Source organism: Bombus impatiens, unplaced genomic scaffold, assembly GCF_000188095.3.
Source record: "Bombus impatiens unplaced genomic scaffold, BIMP_2.2 scf_0091, whole genome shotgun sequence".
NCBI classification, from domain to species: Eukaryota; Metazoa; Arthropoda; class Insecta; order Hymenoptera; family Apidae; genus Bombus; species Bombus impatiens.
This window is the reverse complement of record NT_176510.1, coordinates 1,046,148-1,071,173: the sequence shown is the minus strand read 5'-3', so window position 1 is coordinate 1,071,173 and position 25,026 is coordinate 1,046,148. Positions and strand designations below refer to the sequence as shown.

Below are 25,026 nucleotides of genomic sequence, written 5' to 3'. Positions count from 1 at the left end.
TGTGAAGAATTACAAATTGATGGTTTCGATCAATGATAGTACTAACGTTGAAAATTAGTTAAATTTCTTAAGAAAAAGAAGCCAGCAAACAACTTTCGCTAATTAGAATATAATGGTACGATTGTATTGTTGGAAAGAATGTAATAGCTATAGGAGTAACGTTTCAATCTTTCGACAATTACATTCCAACGAGCATCTGTGAGGTCTAAATCGTCTTAAGTGAAGCTGGAATCATAACTCATCGTAGAGTGTGCAGCTAAAATACAGCAAAATCTGGAGACCTGTCTGCATCATATAGTTAATCTTTCTTAAGCGTATCTCATTACCTCAACGCGCCACTATTACATTAATTTATAATACAGAAGCTATATCACGGCCATTCCGCGGTATATTGCAGCAGGTTAACCTATACGACAACGTTCCGACAAAAATTATTTCATTCTCTCCGTACTGTACCGTAAGCCACAGTTATTTTTGCCTAAATTACTGCGATAAAATGCAAATACTGCAGCCTAAAAGAAATCTTTCCTTTGTATTATATATTATATCGTACACTGGACAAGTCGTAAATAATACATAATTATAAAACATTCTTTCTTCGTCACATTGTAGAACAATTTTATTGTTTCAGCATATTTTTCAATTTACAATTATTCGACGCGTTCAACGATAATATAAAGAAATTACGAAATTTAAGCTAACGAAAGATTACTAAGACATCCGACGTTACGTATTCCGCAAGAATGAAATTATTACGATATTTATATTTCGAGAACCGTGAAAACAGTTAAAGGTTAATCATTTCCACTTTATCAAACTGAAAAAACTTCATTTCACTCGTAATCCTTTCTTCCTCTTTCATAAGCAAAGGAAATTCCCTTGCAGTAGATGATAAAATTGCAAATTGATTGAACGAAACAGAAAACAACGAGCAAACACTGTATACCCGCGTTTTTCTTTCATGTAAATCAACTTGACTTGGTCGTAACGTTGAAGTAGCACGAGCAAGAGAAAAACTTTTGCCGGGAGTCTCCGGTTCGATTCGAAGGAGCCTGGCAGAGGAGATCGTTAAAAACGTTCGAGTTAAACACGCTCGCGAAACTATCGGACAAATTGTTTCCCTTTCCTTTTCCGAGGGAAACTTTCAGCCAGACACGACGACAACGACGACGACGGCAACGATAGTCGAGGATCGAGAAGCGTGGAACTTCGTTAGCAACGTCACGTTGAAACTGCATCAAACTTGTCTACTCTCACCTGAAGCTAGTTATTAATATGAAAGCATGGTAAATATGCAGCGTAACGGGGGAACAGTTCCAGAACGAACAATAATAATTTTATTCTGTAGCTGAGCGTCTCCGGTTGCATTAATGTTGCTTCCTTCGTTGCGATTCTTGCGTTTCCTCCGCGACGTTATTTACCGCCGTTGTTTAAGCAAGGGAACTCAACTCCTGTGATTCTTCTGTATTGTTTATTTAATTAAAATTACTTTTTCAAAGCGTATCCGCTTGCTTACGCATCGCTCGAGGCTATCGAAGATATTATCAACGAAGATACTGAGATCGACCATCATGGGTCTTCTATGAAATAATACATTTGTTTTTATGTAAGTTAGATTTCTAAGAGATTTGTGTCTAATCAATGCAATTTTACATTTAATACCGTTTAATCGAAGGGTGAAATCGTATTCTTGTTAGATTGGAAATTGACGATCAATCTGAGGTACTGTCAAGTAAATAAATGGATATTAGAGAGAAGCATCTGTAAAACAGACTCTATATGAATAGTCTCGATATTTTCCTATCGGAAGATTGGCAAAATATATAGATAAAAAACTAATTTTTCTTGGAAATAGCTAAAAAAAAAAGATGAGTAGGATAATGCAGTATTGCACTATAGCGTTCCAAGATTAGATTTATGCGACTGTAAAGATACTACGTAGTACAGCGATACACCAAAACGTTGGAAATTTATATTTTGATTTATCAATCTATTATTCAGACTAAAAAAAATATCTTACATATCTCAAAGTTCAAGTTCTTTTCTGGAATAAAGCAGTGACTATAGATAATAAAATCTGCAGACTTTCAATTCCAATGAAACGATTTATCATTTCAAGTATCTACTACAATGTTTCAAGCTCGAAGAGCAGAGAGTTTAAAAAAAGATTTCGAATGCCAAGTAACTTGTTTTACAAAGAATCACAATGACTAACTTCTATTCGATTAGCTGCAAATCCGAAGGAAAACACGATTAGGATAAAAGGTTCTACGGCAAAACTTTTTACCTAATTCGATATTCCGCGTAGCTCGCGACAATCGACAAATCTTACAAATCTTGAAAGAAAACTCCGAGCAGGAAATGGGCGTTTCGAAGCTTTATTTTCGAAGAGAAACTTTTTCCAAAAGAAACACGGCGATTCTCTCATAATACCATACAGAAACAACACGTGAAATCCCGGACGTCTATGAACGTGGCGCGGAATAGCTCTGCTCGCAAGTCGATTCCACGTTTAAATTCAAGACGCGTGCGAGAATCGCGAGGCTTTGACTCTCGAATCCCTCGTTTCGAATCGCTCGCGAATCGGATTAGCTCCGAAGCACGGCCGTGCCGATTCTTTCCTCGTGACTTCTTCGATCTGTTTGTCAATCCTGAACCACCGTGATCTCCACTGTGTTTCCATCGGGTGACATGTAGAATCGAGAATGAAAACCGTAGAAAACATAGGTTTTCTCGTCGAATATATCCACAGCTATCTGCACAGCAGACTGAGCATTCTAACGAAACGCTGATACGTATCATATTGTAGAAACTTTAACTTAGTAGAAAGTTTAACCGTAGACAGAATTTTAAACGACCTTCTTGGAAATCGAGTAGATTTTATTAGAAATAAAGAGCAGTGAAATAAACTGCATAAACGTTGCTCGTGTGTAAATGGAAAATTATTGAAGAAGAAGAATAAGTTAGTTTATTGTACTTTTGCAGAAATACAAAAGTGCAAAAGGATGTAAAAAAATTTCTATGATTTAGAAGAAGATAGTTTAGACAGTTTATCGTGCAAGTAAAAATTACAAAATAGATACAATCCAAATTTCTCGATTTTCAAAACCCCATTACGTAAATAAGCGTAAAACGAAACGAGCAAGGCATTGTTAGCACAGAAAATAATCAAAAATGTTGTACCTTCGCTACTATGGATACGAGTTATTTGCAAGATATATAGAATATATTGACAAGTACACGGAACAAAAAGAAGGCTGTATTCAGGTCACGTATCAAAGGGTAAGGTTTAATTTAAAAAATTCCTCCAAATGCCATATAATCGAGATGTTCATGAAAGAAATGGAACAACAAAGAGCACGAAGGAATTTCCTCGTTTCTCGGCGTAGTTCTTCGTAACAGAGGGATGCCAAATCAAAAAGGTCCCCGAAAATTATGAAGTTGTTTTCCCAGGACGAACCAGCGGAGCGAGCTTTTCAGGCTCGAGGGAAACAGACCGGACGAAGGGCGGGGTTGGCACACGTCGGACCGAATTTACGAGGCGAATACGACTTCTTTGGAACACGCCCCAGGGGTAAATTATTTCTCCTCCAGGCCACTATTGTCTCCTGATGTTGCTCTCACAGCTATATACGATACCAGTTTGAATGTCTCCAAGAAGAATATCTTCTAGCCGTTTCTGGACGGCAAAAAGCCTCTCATTTTTCCATTTAATTAAATTATTGTACGGTATTTTATCAATAGGCGGTTAAAGAGTTCGAATGTTTTACGAGTTTCAAACGATTTCAGAGTAAATACGATGAAAAGATGGTGAATATTTAAGCAAATTTGTATTCTTCTAAATGCGAAGAAACATAAATAGGGGTTCGTTTCGCTTGTTAAAAATTATAACGACGACTTTATCTTGGATTCTTTGTACGTCTTTAGATAATATGTGCATTTCCTGTCTTTTTGTCTGCAAGATTGTAATATTCGTTTGCAAATATTCGTATTGTTGCTCTTTGAGTCTGTGCATTCCACATATTTTTTACGCTTTCAAATGTCGTATAAACGGCGAAAACTAGAACTCTGTCCTCACGTTGTTCTGTTCTTTAAATACTTCACCGAATATAAAATAAAACGTGCGAAGAATGCAGAATATTTCACCTACTGAAAATTATCACGAGTGCTTTGAATATTTTATGTTTTAGCGCGTCATTTGTGTATTTTGTCGATTTCAGCAATTTTAAGTCCTCCATAAATGCGTAAACATCGGCAGTTTAGCGAAAAATAGGACTCTGTCGTCGCACCGTTCTATTTTTATACAGCGTGATGGAACAAAAGTAAAATTCTTCCCTCGTAATTCCATTTTTTAATATTTTACAATAATGTGAGGTAAAATAAAACGTTTAACGTTTAAATGTTTGGAAATTATCGCTGAATGAATTTCATCGTTCGAGTTATCGAAAAAGAACGGCGAAACTTGGACAAAGTGCCTGTCGATTCAACCAGATTCTGGACAACGTTTTATGTGAAACGTATTAATGAATTTTGATCGGAAAATGGGAAACATTACCACCGTCATTTGCTACAGAAGCGACTGTTAATTTATGTGGAACATATTAATTTGCATGATTAAATATTTACATGTAATAACGCGAGTAATTCGCCAGAATAGCAAGAAAGGTTAAAATATGAAACTCGGTGAAACGTAACAGATAAGAGCGTCGTCTTGATTGACTGCCGTGTTTAATTGAAATATCTTCGTTCAAGAGTTTATTACGAGACAGTAGTTCCTTTATTTTTATCTTTCGTTTTAATTGCCAAGACGGAAATTCGACCGCTGTACGCTCGCAGTTGTGTCAATCAATAGTGCATTCAATTATCACGATAATTTCAGGTAATGTTTAAAATAATGCAGGATTCAGTGAATAATGAGGCTGGTCTTAATAATTTGCATCACGGTGCGCGTTATTTGCATCGTGAATATGTAAAAAAATTTCCATATCTGGATGGCGTAGATATAGAACGTACAAATTATGGAATGCCATTAAGAGCTCCGACGAATAAATTCAATTAAGCATGTTTGTACCACATTTTACGAAAACCGAAATAAATTAAACGAAATTCGCCAAGATTAAACTCGTGCGGTCGATCAAACGCTTGGAATCGCCGCGTGTTTCACGAAATACAAGAACTGAAAAGAACATTAATTTCAAGTCTTATTACCTCATCACGTTATAAAGATCCATCGAGTAGTATCATCGTTAAATCATCGTTCAATCAAAGTATAAAAAAATATCTATTGACATGTTTGTAGCACTAGTTTCATATTAATGTTATTCGAATCTTTCAAACCAGCACTACTCCATAATCATCGGTAACATCGAAGCAATCTCCTTCTAATAAGTTCAAGTACGTCAAAGAATTCAAAGTACGAAAAGAATTATTTCACACTTGTATATTGCTTCTAACCACGCTGATCATGTTACGTATGTAGATCAACATTTTTTGGGACCCATATAACCCAATAACCACAAGAACCAAAGAAACTTTCCTCCATCCCCAAACCATCTGCAAATTACCAATCATCCTCTACCCCCTGGAGCAAACTCCAAGGGGTGAAAGCAATTATTTCACTCAGCTTCTCGACCAGTACAGACCACGGAAGGACATAATCTTCGTTGACGAGCGTGCTTGACCGATCCTCGCGCGCAACACGAACTTCGAAACACTCCTAATTGCAGCGAATCGTCTTTTTTTTCGATGGAGGGGGAGGGCTAAGCCAATCGATCGATACCTTTGTTGAAATCTCCCTTTCTCTCACCGGCAGAGGATACTTTCGCGTTTCAAGCATACGGTCGGCAATTGCCTCGCGCGGCAATTGCTGGCCAAGAACAAAAGAGCCACGTCGGAGTTCGTTATGACAGTTCGTTAGCTCGGCAAATTGCCGGGCCGTCGTTAATGGGCGGTTGCCAATTATCGAACCGATTACTACGCTGAATTATCCGGCATTCACTCATTAGTTAACTGCAATTTTCTGCCGTGACACGCGAACACGCGCAACCGTAAACTGTTGATAGTCAACCGGTGCCTATCCAGCGTGTTCGTTCGAAATTACACCGAGTTTCACGAGGTTGTTATAAAACTGTTGCTCGAAACATTCAACCGGGGACTTCAGCTACCACCGGACAAAACGCTTGGAACGTGTGTTGTGGACAGATAAGGTTAAAGGATTAACTGCGGGGGATCGAAGTCGCATGGCCATTCAATGCGACTGAGATTTTTCCTTCTTAAACCTGCTGTGCTTTTTGAGACATTCTCGACCGAATCGTAGTTTTGTATCGTTAAACAATTTCGCGCGTTATCTTTCGTCGGAATTTCATGTTAAGGATTTTTCTAAGATATTAAGATCGAAACTAAAGCGAGTCAGGGACATAAGGAGTTCGTCTACTGCAACAGGATAATACGTTGAACGCTGATGACACCTACGTGGCGTCAAGCGTCTTCGGAAATGATCTGACATTACACCAGCGTGGAACCATCCGCATTTAACGTGTTAACGCGATTGAGCAGAAGAAGTAAAAGTGTTTGAAAGGTTGTAATACGAAGATGTAACCATGAAGCGTTTAATGGCGAGATTATTGGTTAATTAGAAGCGTGGAAGAGTGACGCGCGGCAGGAGGCTGTAATTAAAGTATCTGGGTAAAGTAGTCGATTGACTTCTGCGATTAAGCGTAATCTATTTGATGGACAATAAATTTATTTTACGAAGTTGGTACACTTGTTGCGGCAACTTGTTATTTTGTATCACATTTGTGAAATTGTTTAAGTCGTGAATAAAAATTCCTGTCAGAATTCTTGTGTGTTATTGCACGTTATGTATACGAATTCTTATGCGTTCGAAATAGTTTTCCGTTTCGGTTTTCCATACAGTCTCGCGTAACCAATAAATTTGAAAAGCCTCGTCGCATTCTTGGCGAAACACCTCGGAATATCCTGCACGATCGACGGGGCTCATCGGTTTATTTCGACGATAAAGTCGTTTTATCGGACGAGCAGACCGAATAAAAAGCAGGCGTGCTCGAATAAAAATTCTGATATTCCATCGGTATTCGTGTGGATGAACGGTTCGATGGACCCCGGTTCGAACGTTATTAAAAATCGAGAAAAAAAGCCGCGAGGTAAAATGAACGAGACAAAGAAAAAAGCATAAAACACGGGGAATATGAACGAGAACGGGAAAGAGGAAGAGGAAGAGAGAGAATGAGAGGGAGAGAGGGAGAGCACGAAAGAAAGAAAGAAAAAGTGAGAAGAGGCGGGATGCCCGTAGCAAAAATGTAAAGGTACATTATACGTGTAATTGCTTTATTATTCTCGAAACGTTTCAGATGCCGCGTAAATGGGATTTCGATAAAAGTGTCCCTGTTTTATCGTTTAACAATAACGACTCGAGTCTGGTTACGCCGCTTCTTTTTCCATCGATATTCCATTTTTTCTCCCTCGTATTTATTACCCTTGTCCTTGTTTTAAATAACCGATAGCAAGCATCGAGGCGGATTGAAATTGTCGTAACGAGTATCAGCCAGGCCTATCCTCCACGAATCGACAACCGTGTCTAAATATTCTCTGGCCAAATGGTTTATGGCTGGTAAACGAAAGAGACTCGGCCAGAAAGGGTGGCAAAGAGCAGGGTGAAACGCAAACACAGGGACGAAGGAGACGTTTATTCCGTTTCGAGGGACGCGTTAACTCCGCGGCGGTCCTTGGTTTGTTGCATAATCTCACGAAGGGAATCAGAAGGAACGGTGGAAGAAGTTTAAGGCAGGGATTCCAGTCTCGTCACTCTTGATCCTCCAGAGGCCGGAACCTCCGGGAATCGTTGACACGAGGATATTGCGCGTAAAAGCTTGGCGAATTCTTTTCCACCGACTCGCCTCGAACTTTCCTATTGCAGTTAAATGAATTCTTCTCGACTTGCTCGGCGTTCCGCGTAATGCTTATGTATATTTTTCCACCCTTAAATTCTTCGTAAATGTATAAACATTCGCAATTATCGCAATGGTAATCGACAATTTATTATTAACGTCTGAACGATCTTGGCGATTTATGTTTTAAAACTTGACGAAGTGTCGCATATTTTATTATAATCCTACAGTTCGATGCTAGGAAACGACATTTGTTTTACAGATGTAAAATTCGATCGATATTTGAATTTATTATATAGTTGTATTTAAATTTACCAACTGGAAAACGAATAATTACATTAAATACAATGAAATCAAATAGGTATAAAAAGAATTGGTACGGTGAATAGCAAGTTATCGTTTCATCTTTTTATGGTCGCTGTTTTTATTAATTTTTATATTTGTATTCCACTGATATATATAGAGAAGTGATGCATAACGTGTTTTTTGATTGGGGCATATCATGTTTTTTGATTGGTCTGTATGTGAGGCTATAGATTACTTTTTGAGTGCAACGGTTCTCGAATTGTATAGGTGGAATTTTTGTAACGAATTTCGCTCTATTTCTCGTTCTATCTTTCGTGTTTTTGAAAATAGTATAGAAAATCGGTTTATTCATGCTAGAGTCCCGAGTTTAATAAAGTCCAACAAATATGACAACCAAATATTATCTTCGAACAAATACTGATAAAACGATTAACTGCAATTAAAAATAAAAAATAATATACAATTGCTGATATAATAAATATAATAAATTATAAAGATACGTTCGATCCTTGATAGAAAACGAATAGACGCAACTAAGGAGATAAAGGAAAAAATTGAGAAAATAGGAGAAATTCGATATTTTAACAAAACCATTTACTACTACGAAAGAAAGTGTAGACACCGATGTAAGATGTGTTTTTACAATATTATACAAGTAAAAAGATACGAATTAACGTGAAACGAAATATGATTTCAGATACAAACTGGAAGTGGCTGGCAAGTCCCTACCCGTGTTGACAAACCTGGACAAAGGTCGATACGGGGTTCTGATCTTCGAGAACCTGAACAAGTACCTGCAGATGGATAAGTGGAATCGCGAATTGCTAGACAAATATTGCAGAGAGTACTCGGTTGGCATCGTGGGTTTCGCGCCGTCCGGCGAGGAAAGTCTCGTCGGCGCACAGCTGAAGGGATTTCCTCTGTTTGTGCACACTAATCTCAGACTGAAGGTTCGTTCGAAAAATAGATTAAATATCAAACAGAACTAAAGAAATGTAGATAACTGAAACCAAAGATATTGCCATTTTAACCATTGTCTCTTTCGTTTTATGAGGAAATAATAGACGCACAACGTTTTTTCTTTTATATCATTTTGTCGAATTACGTACGATCCATTTTGTTCTGTTGAGACAAACACCGCGACATTTCACAGACTTGGTTTAACGTTTTTATGAAGGTGCACTGTTGTAAAAAAACACGTTTGGGAAAGGGAGACACTTTTCGGACAACCTAGTAGTTTGAGCAAGTAACAGGCGAAAGTAAACTCTCTATATGGTAATTGACTAAAGACAGTTCTACAATTTGTCCAATATTTCTAATTTCTCTCGCCTATCATCTTATACTTTCATTTTTGCGATTTTTAAAGCTACGATACTACGCGTCTAAATACATTCACGCGTCACGATTTACGACAAGGAAAAACTACGATTTGCCAAAAAGCGTAAAAACTTGCCCCGAACGCTGGAAGAAGATTCGAAAGGATTCTCTCGATCGATCTTACGATCACGTCCGGCGGAAGCAATTCTCTAAAATGAAACGTGTCCACAGAGGCCACGAAGTGTCGGTAGTTTTTATTGGCCGGCGGAAAATAAATTTTGTCGCGATAACGTTTTTGAGCTGGGATGGTTGTTGGACAAGACGAGAGGAAACCTGATCGCGTGGCGAGCTCGGATTGGCAATCTCCGTTGCCGTGACGAAACGGCTGCAAGTTTATTTCGTAGAAAAATTGCTACGCCGCCAGGAAGCTTCGTAAGAAAGGCCGTCGAAACGTTGTAATAAAAGCATCAATACCTGGAAACTGGAAACGCTATTTGCCGGCAGCAATACGACAAACGCCGCTTTGACGGCTCGCGGGAAAAGGTTGCCACGGTGAATCAATTTGCATGCGGCGTGAAATCGCGCGTGTCTGCATGTTGCGATTACTGCCGGTAATATCCTACGATTTGCTCCTTTCTTTCAGCGTTCCAACGACACGCGATTTACTTGAATCGCATGTACATTTCTTGTTTCTCTTAGCTTTCGAAAGGTTACGGCGAAGTATTATTAGCTTAGCGAACATGGAATTTCGTTCCTTCGAAGCTTAAATGAACCGATGATTATGAATCGATGTTACTGATTAAATCAAATCCTCTATTAAAAATTAAATCGTCGATTATCAACTAGATTAAAGAAGAAGAGCAACGCGAAACGAGATAAATGTGAATAACACGCAGAATAAGTTCGTCGACTGGTTCGGTATATTTTTAACCTAAAGTTAAATCGTTTGCAACTTGAGAAGTAAGCCTCAAACATTTGTACACGTATTATATTTGTAACGACCTGCGTATTGAACGTTAGAAAGACTTCTGAAAAAAGTATGAAAATCGTAGCTTGGGAATTTGACGAAATGATATATGTTGAGTTTCACGAGATACACACGAGTGGTTCCTTAAAGATACAAAATATGTTTCCAGAAGATCAGTGTCGTTTGACGTACGGTAAAGTAGACTATAGTATCGATCTTCTATCATAAGAGTCTATGTAACTTAGAAATTTTCCAACGACTTTAACGATGCATGGTCTCCTATACGTAGGAAATATGCTTCCGAAATATGCGCCCGAAAAGTCGACGCAGTGCGGATTATGCCACGGCTGTCTGATACTTACTCATTCTACTTACAGTAACCTCGATATTAACTTCCATATTTCACCTACACTGTAATCTTTTAGTATTAGTTTGTGATTAAGTTTCGTGTGCGCCATTTATAAACTTATTGTCATTGTCATCCTATCATTTTGTATCTCAACGTGATCGACTAAAAACGGAAGTAGAATATTTTCGATCAGTACGGCACTAAGCATCATCTTTTCTCTTTAGACAAACGGAACAATTCTTGATACGCAAATAACAGACTCGAGACGGAAATAGCAATATTTTCGATTTTTACTCTCTCGTAAAGGTACGGGAAAGCGAAAAAAGGATCGGGAAACGACTCACGTATTGTCGACAAGCATTCGAACAACAGACAAAATGAGATCGGTCTTTCCTCCCTCAGGATGCACAGCTGAACGCGGCGTCCCCTATCCTGCGATTAACCAGATCCGGAGAAACAGCCTGGGGACCACTTCCTGGCGGTGACTGGACCATTTTTCAGGCCAATCACAGCACCTACGAGCCGCTGGCTTGGGCGCATCGGGACAGCCTCGACTACCCGGCCAATAAAAGTCCTCTAGCGACTGTCATTCAGGTGAGACACACGATTCACAACATGCTTTTCTATCCATCGCATTCTTCCGCGTTTCGACTCGTTTTACTCGTGTAGACCGAGATTAATTACAAGTGGAACGTGGGAAGATTACGGAATAACCAACGTTTCGTAAACTCGATGATATCGCAGAGAATCGTCGGAATTTTCGAACGACAACGCGATTAATGCGGTTTGTGTTTCAATTGTCGAGTCATTCAATTATTTCCTGCAAGTGAATTCGCCTAAGCAAAGATTCTTCTGTATCATTTGCGATTCACTACGAATTAAGTAGAACTACAAGCGTGAAACAAATCACGTAATTTTTCCATCTTCCACCTCCTTTAAAATAATGTGAACAAAGAAAAGTCGATACGCAAGGAACGAATCCTAGCGAAGATTACTCGTACTCGTAGCATATTTCATTAAAAATCCTCCATTCTCTGACGACTTCCATTTCTCAGCTCGCAGGAAAATTGTATTATTTGCAGAATAACGTAATATTAAATTTTAATTCTGTATTAACCGGCATTCATTTTCATTGTATTCAATGCTTGCAAAGGTTAAGAAGGTTTCCACGTTCGCCCTCAATTTAAATTACACGAATTAAGAGCCAAAATTAAAAACACCATGGAACGCAAGAAACGTCTTTCAGCGCGATCACGAAGAATATAAGGGGTGCAGTGGAATCTCTAACTCGTATCGATCGACGCTAACTTGCCTCTCCTAATTAGCAAATTAATTAACGTGCCTCCTGTTTATCGCTTTTCTTCTCGCAGTTAGCAAAGCTCTCTTCGTCCTCATCCCGTAAATTCATCAGAATCTGGGCCGCTTTGTCCGACCTTGAGTCGCTAACATAATTGCGAGGAATATTAATTACAACCTACAAAAGAGGTATAGCTCAGCCTTTCTCAGTCGGTCAGGAAAAATATACGTGCATCGGGCTTCTTTCCAACCCGAGCTATTTTATGGGGTGGTAAGGGGTTAACGTTGATCTTTTGTAGAAGCCGTGACCCGATGCCAAGTTTCGTAACGCCAGACAAAATTCAAACAGAAAAAAGCCGCTTCTTACTCGGATTATTAATTAATACCTGCATTGTTAACGTACAAAGTAACGGCGGAATGCGAATTTCGTTTAATTAAATGCGATTGTGCGTCCCGTTGTTCTGTCCATACGCCTCGCTTTTTGTTCCACTGTTTGCCTGGTCATACATTTCGTTAACGAACGCTTTTCTTTCGAAACTTTTTTTCCACGTAATATTGGTTACATGAAATCTCTATAGTGTAACGTCCCAAATAAGATAATAATTCTTATACATTTTGATAATTTCGTAATGATATTTCACGTTTACTTGAATTAATAAAATACTAATAATATTTTTAAAACGTTCAACAAAGTGGCAAAGACATACAAATACGTATTTAACGACGAAATCAAATAAAGCTACAGAAACTATAAAACATTTTTATTTTATATTAAATTTGAAAATTGTTCCTTTATGAGACATAGGAAACGTGACGTGTTCTCCTGAGGTCTACGTTTAATGTACCTTTAATTAACACCTTTCGTCCAACATCGACGGTTTTTCCTAATTCCCTTTGACGCGGAAATGGAAACAGCTGCCTCCGATCTCCGATTCGCTCTGTCGAATGTTGTCAGAATCTATACCACGTGGTCTGAACGCGGTAAACGTTGCGGAGATGAGAACACGATACTGGAATCCGTTGCTATTGACCTCCGTGCGTTGGTCAGTTTGCTCGGGACCAAGTAGAGGATGGAATGACTAAACTGGTCGATAACAACGTTTGGTTTCACGAAACTCCTCCCTGACTATCTTCGCTACATAATACTTTTGAATGTGAAGAGAATCTAGACAATATAGGGAATTTGAAGTCACAGGAACAATTGTAGTGGCATACACAATTTAATTTTGATAAATTAAATTCTTCAGGGCTGAGTTGATGAACATCGAAAGAAGATAATGCAAATCGTCCAATTCTTGATAACTAATCAGTATAAAAATAGAAAAAGAAGAAAATAACAGGCAGAGAAACATGTGCAGGAATATGATGAACTTTGGAAAATATTTTGATACGTGTGAGAAAAATAACTGAAACATATAACGCTATTATTATATCTTCGTATCTTTGTATCGTGTAATCTTTTAAATTCATTAATATTAAACAAATATTAGACCTACAAATGCACATTTTCATGGAAATGAAATTTCCATAAAAAATAACACCTAAGGAAAGAAACCTGTTAATAAAGGAGAATAAGAGTATTCGAATTAATAATTCCAGAGCCGACTTTTCATTTTAATCCCTCTTTTAATATAGAAATCGCTGGAGCTTAAAACGCAAACGGCAAATATAATAATGTTACGATAATAACGGAATGAGACGTGCAAACGGAAATCTCGAATTAAATCAAATATTAAGTTATACGGTAGAATTGTTGCGATATTAATGGAAATTTCAGAACTACCCCGCCTCCGGGCCACCCTTTCAGACTTCGTCGCGACTCTCATTTTCTTGAGAAATGTTAGTCCGCGGAAACGAAAACAAATGTGAAGTCGCGTGCACGCCACCCCAGTTTCATCCTACGAAGCGGAGCCTTGAATCTCTTCTGCGAAAATGAAGATGGAAGAGTGCAGGTACAAAGGTGAGGAGATGGTGTCGAGTATGAAGAGAAGTACCGGGCTCGATGTAACATAGATAAGAAGCGAAGAGAGCAAATGAGAGTACCAAGGAGAGAATAACGCCGCTCAGATGAGAGAAGGAGGTGAATATACGAGAATAAATGTAATAAGGCAGACAGGAATCTAGAAGGGAAAAATAATAAGAGTTTCTTAGAACAAAAGCGAAAAAAGAGTAGAAAACTTTAGCAATATACAAGAAGAGCGAGTTGTAAAACTAAAATTATAGGGAACTGTAAAGAAATAAGAAAGTTAATAAGAAGTGGGATAAAATAGGAATAAATTATAGAAATGAAGGGAAGAGGGTCAAAGGAGTAACCAAGCAACGACGTAGCAAGAATAATGTGAAATAATGCAAGTTACACGAAGCTGAAGGTACAATAAAAAAATAATAAAATATTGGTAGGAATGGAAACGAGAAGGACAAGACGCATGTCACAGGAAACATATTAGCAAGAAGGAGCAAGTTTTAACGCTAAGATTGTAAACTTTAGATGGACCATCGGCACAATGACAGAGGGTACGAAACTAAGGAATAAGAAACTGTAAAGAAATGAGAAAATCAATGAAAAGAAGGGTGAAAAGAAGGACAGACTAAACAGGACCAAAAAACGACCAAAAGGCTATGATATGAAATAGTGAAAATTAGACAAAGCTGAGAGTAAAATACAATAATATCGGTAGAATGTGGGTAGGAATGGAAACGAAAAAGGCGAGACGCGTGACGGAGGAAGAATATTGAAAACAAGAAAAATTTAGAGTTTAAACGAGCTGAGAGGAAGCTTGTAAAGATACAAAGGAAAAAATTAAGGAAACGAAAGGAGACTATCACAGGGACGAAGCAGAGTGCAAGCGGGCCTGAGACAATCCGTAAAGCTGTTTCATCAGCCGTTTTACATTCGTGTCGGAATTCGCGATTGCAAGATTCCACGGCGCTGTAAAGGCTCGGCCGGAAGCAAGCGCGCACCGGATGAAAACACCGGTGATGTATAGAACGCGAAAATGTAGACGCGAAGAAGACAGCGGATCTTCTTCAACGCGGAGAAACCCCACGCCACGCAAACAGGAAATATTCGTCTAATATAACAAACGGTCTAGACGTGATATCATCTGCCTCTGCCCGAGCACATCGTAATCGTGCATGGATCTGCTTCGTCTTACGTCAACTTTGCATGATCTTTCATTACGTCGTCGTTCTTCTAATCTCAATTGTATCATTTGCAGGGTATAATTTAAATTTCTTAATTATTAACATTTGTATCTTAGATCATTCTAATTGATTCTCAGCTCCTGCTTATTATAATTAATGACAAATAACGTAGAACGATGACAGGGTAGTCTTTCTTTATCTCGTTCAAAATTTAGGTATTAAATAACCTGAAGTATGGTATCTCCTCAGACATCAAACTAGTTTCACAACCTTCCACAACAACTTTTATGTACACGGCTTTCAAATTATTGCATATTAACTTGGAACATCAGTTCTATCGTGTGATAATCTTTTATTACACGACACGCTAAAGTGTCCAGATAATCTAAAAATAATTTAACGTCTATGTATTTATATGAACTTTTCGAACAATCTTAGTTTCGTCAATGATCGACTAAGTATATTTGACAAAAAGTATCTATAGTATCCAAGTATCTACATCGCAAGGTTACAATTGTGCTTCTATATGTGGCAGGTAACACCGTTGCACTTGCGTGCCACTTGAGCACTTAGATTTAGGGATCGTGCAACCCTAGTAGTGGGCGGATGTAAGTAGATTTAGGGACTGCAACAGCCGTAGAAATACTCACTGTGGAGGTAAATTTAGAACCTTTACAACCATAGAAATTCTGCGCGTAGAAAGCATGCCTGACAATCGTCAGAAAGTAACGTGAAGCCATTGTTACTTACGAAGATTATCGACGATCATAAGAGTGAAAGATTTTCAGCTATTTTCTGAAAATATATGCGGTCACGATTAAATAATGGTTTGCGACGATAGAAATTAAGACTAGGCCAGCTGAAATACGGTAACATACACGAATGATTTATGCGTTTCGACAGTGTCACCCAATTGCTCTGTCTACACAAAATTCTCGGGTATTACAAAGTCTGCGTGTAATGAAGCGGTTCACGACACAGGATGCCAGTGTTCTGCTAAGTTCTTCCGGCGACGATAATAAATCTTTCCTATCGTCGACTTGTATCTTCCTCCTAAACAACAATGAATTTCTTGTAGATATACGACGACAAAGAGTTTCTTAAGAGGAAGGTGATTCTATTCTTTATCCAATTGCCGTAGTTCTCCTTTCTGTCTTGCGAACAATCGAGTTCAATGTTCTAACAGTAGAAACTAACAATAACACATTTTACACTGCGTTTTCATGAACGCGAAACTTACTTGGCTATTCACGAAAATTTATGTATTTTTATTTATAACTATACGATACAGGAAATAAATACAATTGAAAGTGAAGATGTATCTTCGTATAATTATTATACGAATTGTTCTACATCAAATGGTAAAATAGGAAAGGTATCTTTTTTTGTGACCAGCATGAGACGTGTTAGGGGAGAAAATATTTATTAAACTAGGTTTTAACGAGTTTTTGGAAACGCGATATGATTTATTAGGCTGGTAGCTAAAAGAAAATAATAGATCGTCGAGTTGATCGCTTTTAGCGATTTTTGTATCGCAAGGAAGTTTGGAAGTAACCTAGCATTATTTATTTCAATTATTTTTAAAAGTCCGTAGATTATGATAAAGTTTCCCTAATATATTGAATAAAATTTGGAGAAACATTGAAAAACCACTGTTAACTTCTTAAAGTTTAGTCTTCCTTGAATTCAAGTTAAGTGTTGATGAATATCACTGTGAATAAATATTCCCGAGTGTATGAAAATCTTTCACGAGTAGTTAACTTTGACACTAATGTATGTATAATTTTTCTAGAAAAGAATAGAAGCTAATAATCATCCTCTGACCTCAATCAACTCGTCTGTAAAAGAGATTAACTTATCTAAGTAAAAAATTTTCTTGACGATTCTCTCAAAGAAATTTTAATTACAGTATGTATTTATGTTCCGTTGAATGAACATTTGTTTGTTGATCCACGAAGTGTATTCTCGTATTGTATACTTACACATCTCCATACGCGTGTTCGCCGTCGATTCAAGATATTCCCTAACAGGCAATTTGTTAATTGCTATAGAACCAGGCAGGAATTCTCGGTTGACCGGCTTGCGTTTTGAAACGGTCGCCATGAGCGGAGCTTGTTAGCAGTAAACAACAATAATAATCTCGCTGATAAGCCCATTACGTAGCTACGGCTGGTAGGCCGGAGATTCACGGATCACAGGTAGCCAGGTAATTAAATCAGAACCCAATCAGCCGTTGGTTCATTCGATTAATGAGCATCGACGTAGCCCCTGCTTCGTTTGTCGCTATTCGCGCTGCCAATTTATATTTCGCTTACAGGATGCGTCACGGCTATGAGCCGCATCTTTGATGAACGACAGGTTCTCTCGAAAGAACGTGTAACAAGCATCGATCGTAATTCTCAGCTATTTTCTGAAAATATGCGACTCTTCGAGTGACAAAAGTATCGCTGTGCCAATCACGATTAATAACAACTTTACGATGGAATGTTAAATGCGTTTTTACATAGAGACATCGTCTTACTGTAAAAACTATGATTGGCCATTAGCGCAGCTCTGATCATTAAAGGTGATAGTACGAAGATTAACAACAGATTAAAAATGAAATTAAACATTTTGGACATTAAGAAATCCGTAAAAGAATGCGTATAAATAGATATGCATGTACCACTAAACGATAAGTCTGAATTTTTGAAGAAACCATTTTACTTGTCAGCGAAAATCCGATACGTATGTCATTACAGCAAACCACGTCAATGAAATTTTGAATTTGGAATAGTCAGCGAGCGACGACCGAGAGAAGAGATAAAGTCTTCGAACCGTATCTCGGCGATCGATCACTAGGCGCTCGTTTATCTTTTTTGGAAAAACACGAAGCCGCCGATGAATCGCTCCTTTCAACGTCTCGACAGTTTCTTTATGGCCGTTTGAAGCAAACGAGCTTGAAATTCGATTGATAAAGCGTCCGCTTTGTTTGGCGAAAAGAAGATTATCGATGGAAACGTTCGCTTTCACGGGTAGGAAAAGAATCGAATTTCCCCCGATCCGATTCGAAAGCTAGATTCTCTTCGTTTGATGGAGAATTTCTCTGGCCAATCGAACTATTTAAACCTTCCACAGCTTCATATTCGAAAGGACTAACATGTATTAATCACTCGATAAATTTGTGCTTACTGACAATTTCACACAATGTAAAAACAAAGAGGGAACGGATAGAATCCAATCTAATTTAATTGTAAGGATTGCAGCTGCACATATTTTCCCATGTAATGGACGAGCTTGAAATTCGAAATAATCTTCCAGCGACGTTTAACAGACAGAACCATAAAGAAAAACGTGACTTTCTGCTTGATGAGTAGATAGATTTGTTATAAAACTACATGGAATGTTATATGATTTTATAACGAATCGAATGCAGATGATTCAAACAATGCAAAAGATGATCGTGTATAATTAGAATAATTCTATTTTTCCAAAGAATTATTTTTTCCTTCTATGGTATATCTAAACAGGAGACAATTTTAATATTTCAATTACGTTCATTGAAAACAACGAAGAAGCGTGTTTAATATTCAAATAATATCAAAAACAATATTATCACCACGTTGTATTATATTTTACCATCCTGCATTAAAACTACAAAATTTCCTATAATATTCATTATAATATCGTGATCAAAAAACAGCGAATTTCGTACATGACGAGTTTCCCTTGGAAATGTACGGCAGATAAAATCACGTTCGAGGAAAATAGAGCTGTTCGAACGCGTTATTACACGGGGTCGGGCGACACGTTGAAGTAAAACATCTTTGAAATTAACGCGCCCTTACACGCGCGCCGATCGATAAGCATCAACACGTCGAACGCGCAAACCCATTAACGTTGCATGCGGTCGTTCGCGTTCAATGAAAAATAAATGGAAGGAGATCACCGTAATTTCACCGCAGCCAATGAACAATTCCCACTTTACGTGACGAGCGATCGACACGTGTGATGATCGATAGGCGACGTTGCGTTTTTCTTTTTAGCCGAGTCTTCAACGTCCGATGAACTCCGTGAAAAAAAGAAGAGAGCAGCTTTAAGTAACTCGTTTCTTTGCGCGAGAATCTAATTTAATAATATCGTTTGATCGATGGGATAAGGCTCTTGCATAATTTCTATAAGCTTACCAACGCTTATTCACAGCGAGACGACTAGATCATAATTTTAAACGTTAAATTAACGGACTATTCTATCGTAGACGTTCGAACAAATCGATTGTTTTATATTCGTTTTCGTGAAAATTATATAATTTCGGAAATATGCGAGCAAAACCTCATATCCAAACTTTCAAAGTTAACTAAAGAAGTTATGGATAACGAAATTGACTTGATTAGTTAAAATTTAGAACGTTTTAACAGTTAGACGTTTCTTCTCCTGCCTCCTTTTTTAGTTGAGAAACTTTGCGAGGTACTTGTTTAAAAATATGTTCAAAGAGATTTCAGACCTGTCAGTTTAGTTGCAACTTCCCTAGAGTTAAACATCGCCATCTCGTAGTGCAAAATTTCTATTTCAAGAAACAAGTGAGGTACCTGTTTAAAAATATTTCTATGCAAATTTCGTTTTTGTCAGATCGATTGCAACTTTCATGGAGTTAAACACCCGTTATCTTGCGACGAAAAACCTCTGTTTCAAACAAACGGGGTTACCTTACCACCTCATAAAATATAAAGTCCCATTCGGAATAACGATCGGCAGACGATACAATTGCTATTCGAATCGAATATATCGCTGTTGAAAGCGATTAAAAGAAGATTAGCGTTCCCCGTTCTCCCATAGCATAACCCGTTTAACTTCGGAAATGCGCTTAAAAATCGAACCTTAACTTCCTCTCGAAATCTTCCTCTCTTCCCCCTTTTCCATATGTTTTTTCTCCCTCTTTCTTTAATCACCACTCATCGTGTCTTTTTTACGCGCTAGAATTACCCAAGGAATTTGATCGATATTAAATACCAGGCTTCGCTTTATCAGCTTGCTCTCCGTAAACGAGGTACTTCGTGCTGGCTCGTTTAATTCTCAAACCCCCATCCTCTCTTTAACAAATAGAAAAAAAAGAAAAAATCCAACTTCGCCCGCTAAACGACAGAGATCAGAGTGACGGTACAGTATGATAAGCCTAAACGTGATAAGCCTTAACGGACCCACATTGGATTTTCATTACACAGGATCACGGCAGATACGACGGGATTCAGAGGGTCTTTTTCGGCGGAGGATTACGATTCTGGCTGCACAATTTGCTGCTACTCGACTCACTATCCTATCTGTCTCATGGACAGTTGAGCCTCAGCTTGAATCGGATGATACTAGTTGACGTCGACGACATATTCGTTGGTGAGAAAAGGACTAGACTGAGAAAGGACGACGTGATGGCGTTGCTGGCTACTCAACAGAGGATTCAGGCGCTGGTTCCGGGGTTTAAATTCAACTTGGGGTTTTCTGGGAAGTACTTCCATCACGGCTCCGCGGAAGAGAATCTGGGGGACGATATGCTTCTGGAGAACGTAGACAGGTATGTATTATTTTTGTATATTTTCTTTTCAAGTTATTAGTATTTAGACGAGATATTTCCTAACATTTATGTGCCTTTCACACAGTGGCGAATCCATAAATAGGGAAACTATTGTTCGTAAATCCAATTAATCGTAATGTAAAAGACTTATTTCTTCTTTTCTGTAATTTCTGCGATTCTTTTCTGTATTGAAACGACGATTAAGTGATTTCGTTTTTTAGAGAATACTAATGTTAGATTAAGAACGACTCGTGAATACATTTCACAGTACGCACAGTGAAAACGGAAATGGAATTGGCAGAGAGTTGTTGCGCGAATCGGGCGGTAAACAGAGCGCAAAAAGATTCACTATTGGCGCAAATTGACGTATTGAGACCGTGCACGTGTCACGGTTGATCAGACCGCGGAAGTTGCACCTGTTTGCGAATTGTCGCGATTTGTTCCAGTAATTGCTTTCCTATGGACGGCAATTAAATTCGTAGATCGATTATGTACATTTTCGATTGTCGATGAAATCAATAGATCACGCTTGTTCGCTCTTTTTATGAAAATATGAATATTAACTCGTATCGTTTGGTTGAAAGTGAGTGGTTTTAAATGAAATAGAGATCGTTAGTAGAATTTGATAAATTTATTGATTTATCAAAATTGAGATTTACGTTTCTAAATTGCAGATTTACGTGGTTTTCCCACATGTGGAATCATCAACAGCCTCATCTCTACGAGAATGTAACACATCTACAATTGGACATGGCACTGAACAAACAATTCGCGAAAGATCACGGAATCCCAACAGGAAGCGGCTACAGCGTAAGTCCTCATCATTCCGGCGTTTATCCGGTTCACGAAGGACTATACGAGGCGTGGAAAAGAGTATGGAGCATCAAAGTCACTAGCACAGAAGAGTATCCCCATTTGAGGCCTGCTCGATTAAGAAGAGGCTTCATTCATCGTAATATAATGGTAAATCTTGCCTAATCACTATTTCAATAATCCACTCCGAAGGATTAAAGTTCATTTCCCTCTGCAAACACTATTTTTCTCCCCGATACTTTCTCTTTTTTTTTTTTTTTGTTAATCACAAAGAAAATTTAATATAAATAGTTTCAGTTGCCAGTATCTATATAGTACATAAGCACATTTCACCAATCAATATAGTCCGAACAACCCAGCTAGCGAGTTAAACAATTTTTTCTCTTTGTTTTTCCCACATAGCTCGAACATTGAACATGCCAATTGTTTGACGTTAACAGTCGGCAACCGACTGGGAAACTATGCAAAAGCAATAAAAGAATTCGTGATCGAATGAATCGGTAGTTTCGTAGTTTCGTGCTTTGTAGATTGACTTTTTGTCGAAACTTGCGCGACTGTTGGCCTTAGAGAACAGGCTAGTTCACGGATGAGCATTGAAGACAAAAATCGATGGATCGACGCGCGATAAAGCTGCCAGCAAAACATCCTTTGTTTCGTAGATTCTTTCGCTTAGGGCTTAAACAACCAGTCGAGCAGATAAAGAGGAATAAAAAATTGATTTCCCTGGGGCGTACGATTCTTATAAATCGCGACGAAATCAACGATAAAGGGAAACGCGTGACGATCTCTTTCCTTTGTTTCTGTGCAAGGTCCTACCGAGGCAAACCTGTGGCCTTTTCACACACACGATCTTCATCGATAGATATCCGGGCGGAAGGGACAAACTGGATAAATCGATACAGGGTGGAGAATTGTTCCAGACCATCGTTCACAATCCTGTAAGTAATCCAATATCTGTATCTACTTTTTCCAAAATATGCTTTGCACTTCCACTGTTCTCTTTTAGATCAATATTTTTATGACGCACATGTCGAATTATGGGAACGATCGTCTGGCGCTATACACTTTCGAATCGGTGATTAAATTTATTCAATGTTGGACGAACTTGAGATTATCCAGCGCTCCACCTCTTCAACTCGCAGAGAGATATTTTCAGTTGTATCCCGAAGAATCTGATCCTGTGTGGGGCGTAAGTTGCTGCTATGTGAAACTGTGTTATAGTTATGATAATTGGTAGCCGTAGTAACGAGGCGTTTATAAAAACTCTCGTTTATATTAAAGAATCCCTGCGACGACATAAGGCATCAAAAGATCTGGTCGAGGAATAAAACCTGCGATCAGCTACCGAGGTTCCTGGTAATTGGTCCCCAAAAAACTGGCACTACCGCTCTCTACACCTTCCTGTCCATTCATCCGGCGATAAGCAGCAATTTGCCGAGTCCTGACACGTTCGAGGAGATTCAGTTCTTCAATGGAAAGAATTATTACAAGGGTCTCGATTGGTAAGTAAGACGAAGCAAAAACGAAAACCGGTTGCTCGTTTCGAGGAAAAATTTCAGAGATACGCGAATCTCGTTAATTAATCTGCTCTTAACTTATCGTTCTATTTTCTCTTCAGGTATATGAGCTTCTTTCCAGCGTCGAAAAACGAGAGTTCACGGTATCTGTTCGAAAAATCCGCGACCTATTTCGACGGTGAATTGGTGCCGCGCAGAGCTCATGCGCTTCTACCGAGAGCAAAGTTAATCACTATACTGCTTTCGCCAGCCAGGCGTGCCTATTCGTGGTACCAGCACACGAGGGTCCACGGCGATCCTGTAGCGAATAATTATTCCTTTCACTCGGTTATCACTGCGAGCGATACCGCACCGAAACCTCTACGCGATCTCAGAAATAGGTAGGTTGCAACATTGTGCAAGCGCACGAATAAATTTCTGTTTGTTACGAGCACGAGAGCCCCTAGTGCTTGCTCGAGCTTGAATAACGAGTCGTTAAAAGTTCTTGAATAGTTGAATGCAAATAATAACATTATCCGGCCACGTAATAGCCGTACGGGGTGTAGACGAGCGAAGATCTAAATTGCTAATGCAGTTCGACCTGCGTGTAGACTATCTGGACTGTATGTCTGCGGTAGAATATTAATTGTACGCGGGAAGACAAATGCGGCAAGTATCATTCGCTTGAGTCTGTTACAGATGTTTAAATCCCGGGAAATACGCCCAGCATCTGGAAAGATGGCTTTCCTACTATCCGCCTCAGCAATTGCACATCATAGACGGGGAGCAGCTCCGTCAAAATCCCGTGGAGACGTTACACGAGCTACAAAGATTCCTCAAGATCACGCCCGCTTTCAATTACTCATCTCACTTGAGGTACGACCCAAAGAAGGGATTCTTTTGTCAAGTTACCAACGAGGATCGAACGAAATGCCTCGGCAAGAGCAAAGGCCGTCAGTATCCTCCGATGGAGGATAAATCGTACAAATTATTACAGGTACTGTATAGCAAATTGGGAAACATTGAAAGCGGACAAGAGTAATATAAAAGAATGATTTCTTGAATCTGTCGTTCGTTTGTTCACAGAGGTATTATCTATCCCATAATACGGCCCTAGTGAAATTATTAAAACGGCTCGGGCTGAGAACGATCCCACAATGGCTGAAGGAAGATCTCAGCGACACGGTGATGACCTAGCAAACGTCGATTATATGAAACGACACCGTTTCTGAACTGTTTATTTCAACGGTGAACGAAATTCACCGGTTACTAGCTGAAGATCTGTAAAATAATTGTACATTCGATTATATTCCACTGGACACCAAATCCTCGACGGAAGGACCATTCAAGTGGCCTATCCCAGTGGTTTGGCCTAAGATCGGTGGGGAGCCTGCGAAACTAGTCACTAAACGGTTTCACGGTGAACACGACCGTGACTGTCGATCGTTGTTAAGCCAATAGCACTATTATTAACGTTATATTATTATTGTCATCGTTGTTGCGTCGTAGAAAACATGGTTATTAGGAGAATACAGCCCGATCGCTGGTGCCATCATCCGTCTATTAGGATTGGACGCTTTCGTTCTAATCTTTACTACTAAAGATGAATTCAAGAACAAAAAAAAAGAAGAACTCTTCGTTTATACCCAAGTTAAATTTGTCTTCGATCTTAGTACAACGTGTTTCTCTTCGACTCTGTGAAGTCGACAATATTTTAATAAATCAAAAGACCACAAACAAACGCACATTTTAGATTTGCGTAATGATAATCACGAACAAGTTGTCGACTCGAGGATAATAACTTTTTTGAAACTTGAGTAGTAAAGAGAAGAAGGCCAGAGAATGCTTTAACGAATGAAATTAAAAGCGACCAAAAAAAAAAAAAA

The 25,026-nt window shown here is 38.7% G+C and overlaps 1 protein-coding gene across 3 annotated transcripts in view; it reads left to right on the top strand.

Annotated features, from left to right (window-relative positions):
- The window catches only part of LOC100747040 (bifunctional heparan sulfate N-deacetylase/N-sulfotransferase), a 369,108-nt gene extending 344,342 nt beyond the window's left edge, over positions 1-24,766 (top strand). For all 3 annotated transcript variants that reach the window (XM_024372706.2, XM_033318398.1, XM_003485985.4), the window contains 10 exons: positions 8,911-9,163; positions 11,249-11,440; positions 20,488-20,831; positions 21,506-21,794; positions 22,454-22,582; positions 22,651-22,833; positions 22,926-23,146; positions 23,263-23,541; positions 23,840-24,137; positions 24,227-24,766. In XM_024372706.2, coding sequence (XP_024228474.1) covers positions 8,911-9,163; positions 11,249-11,440; positions 20,488-20,831; positions 21,506-21,794; positions 22,454-22,582; positions 22,651-22,833; positions 22,926-23,146; positions 23,263-23,541; positions 23,840-24,137; positions 24,227-24,337 — 2,299 coding nt within the window. In that variant the 3' untranslated portion in view covers positions 24,338-24,766. The remainder of the gene's footprint in view (positions 1-8,910; positions 9,164-11,248; positions 11,441-20,487; positions 20,832-21,505; positions 21,795-22,453; positions 22,583-22,650; positions 22,834-22,925; positions 23,147-23,262; positions 23,542-23,839; positions 24,138-24,226) is intronic.
- The last annotated feature ends 260 nt before the right edge of the window (positions 24,767-25,026 follow it).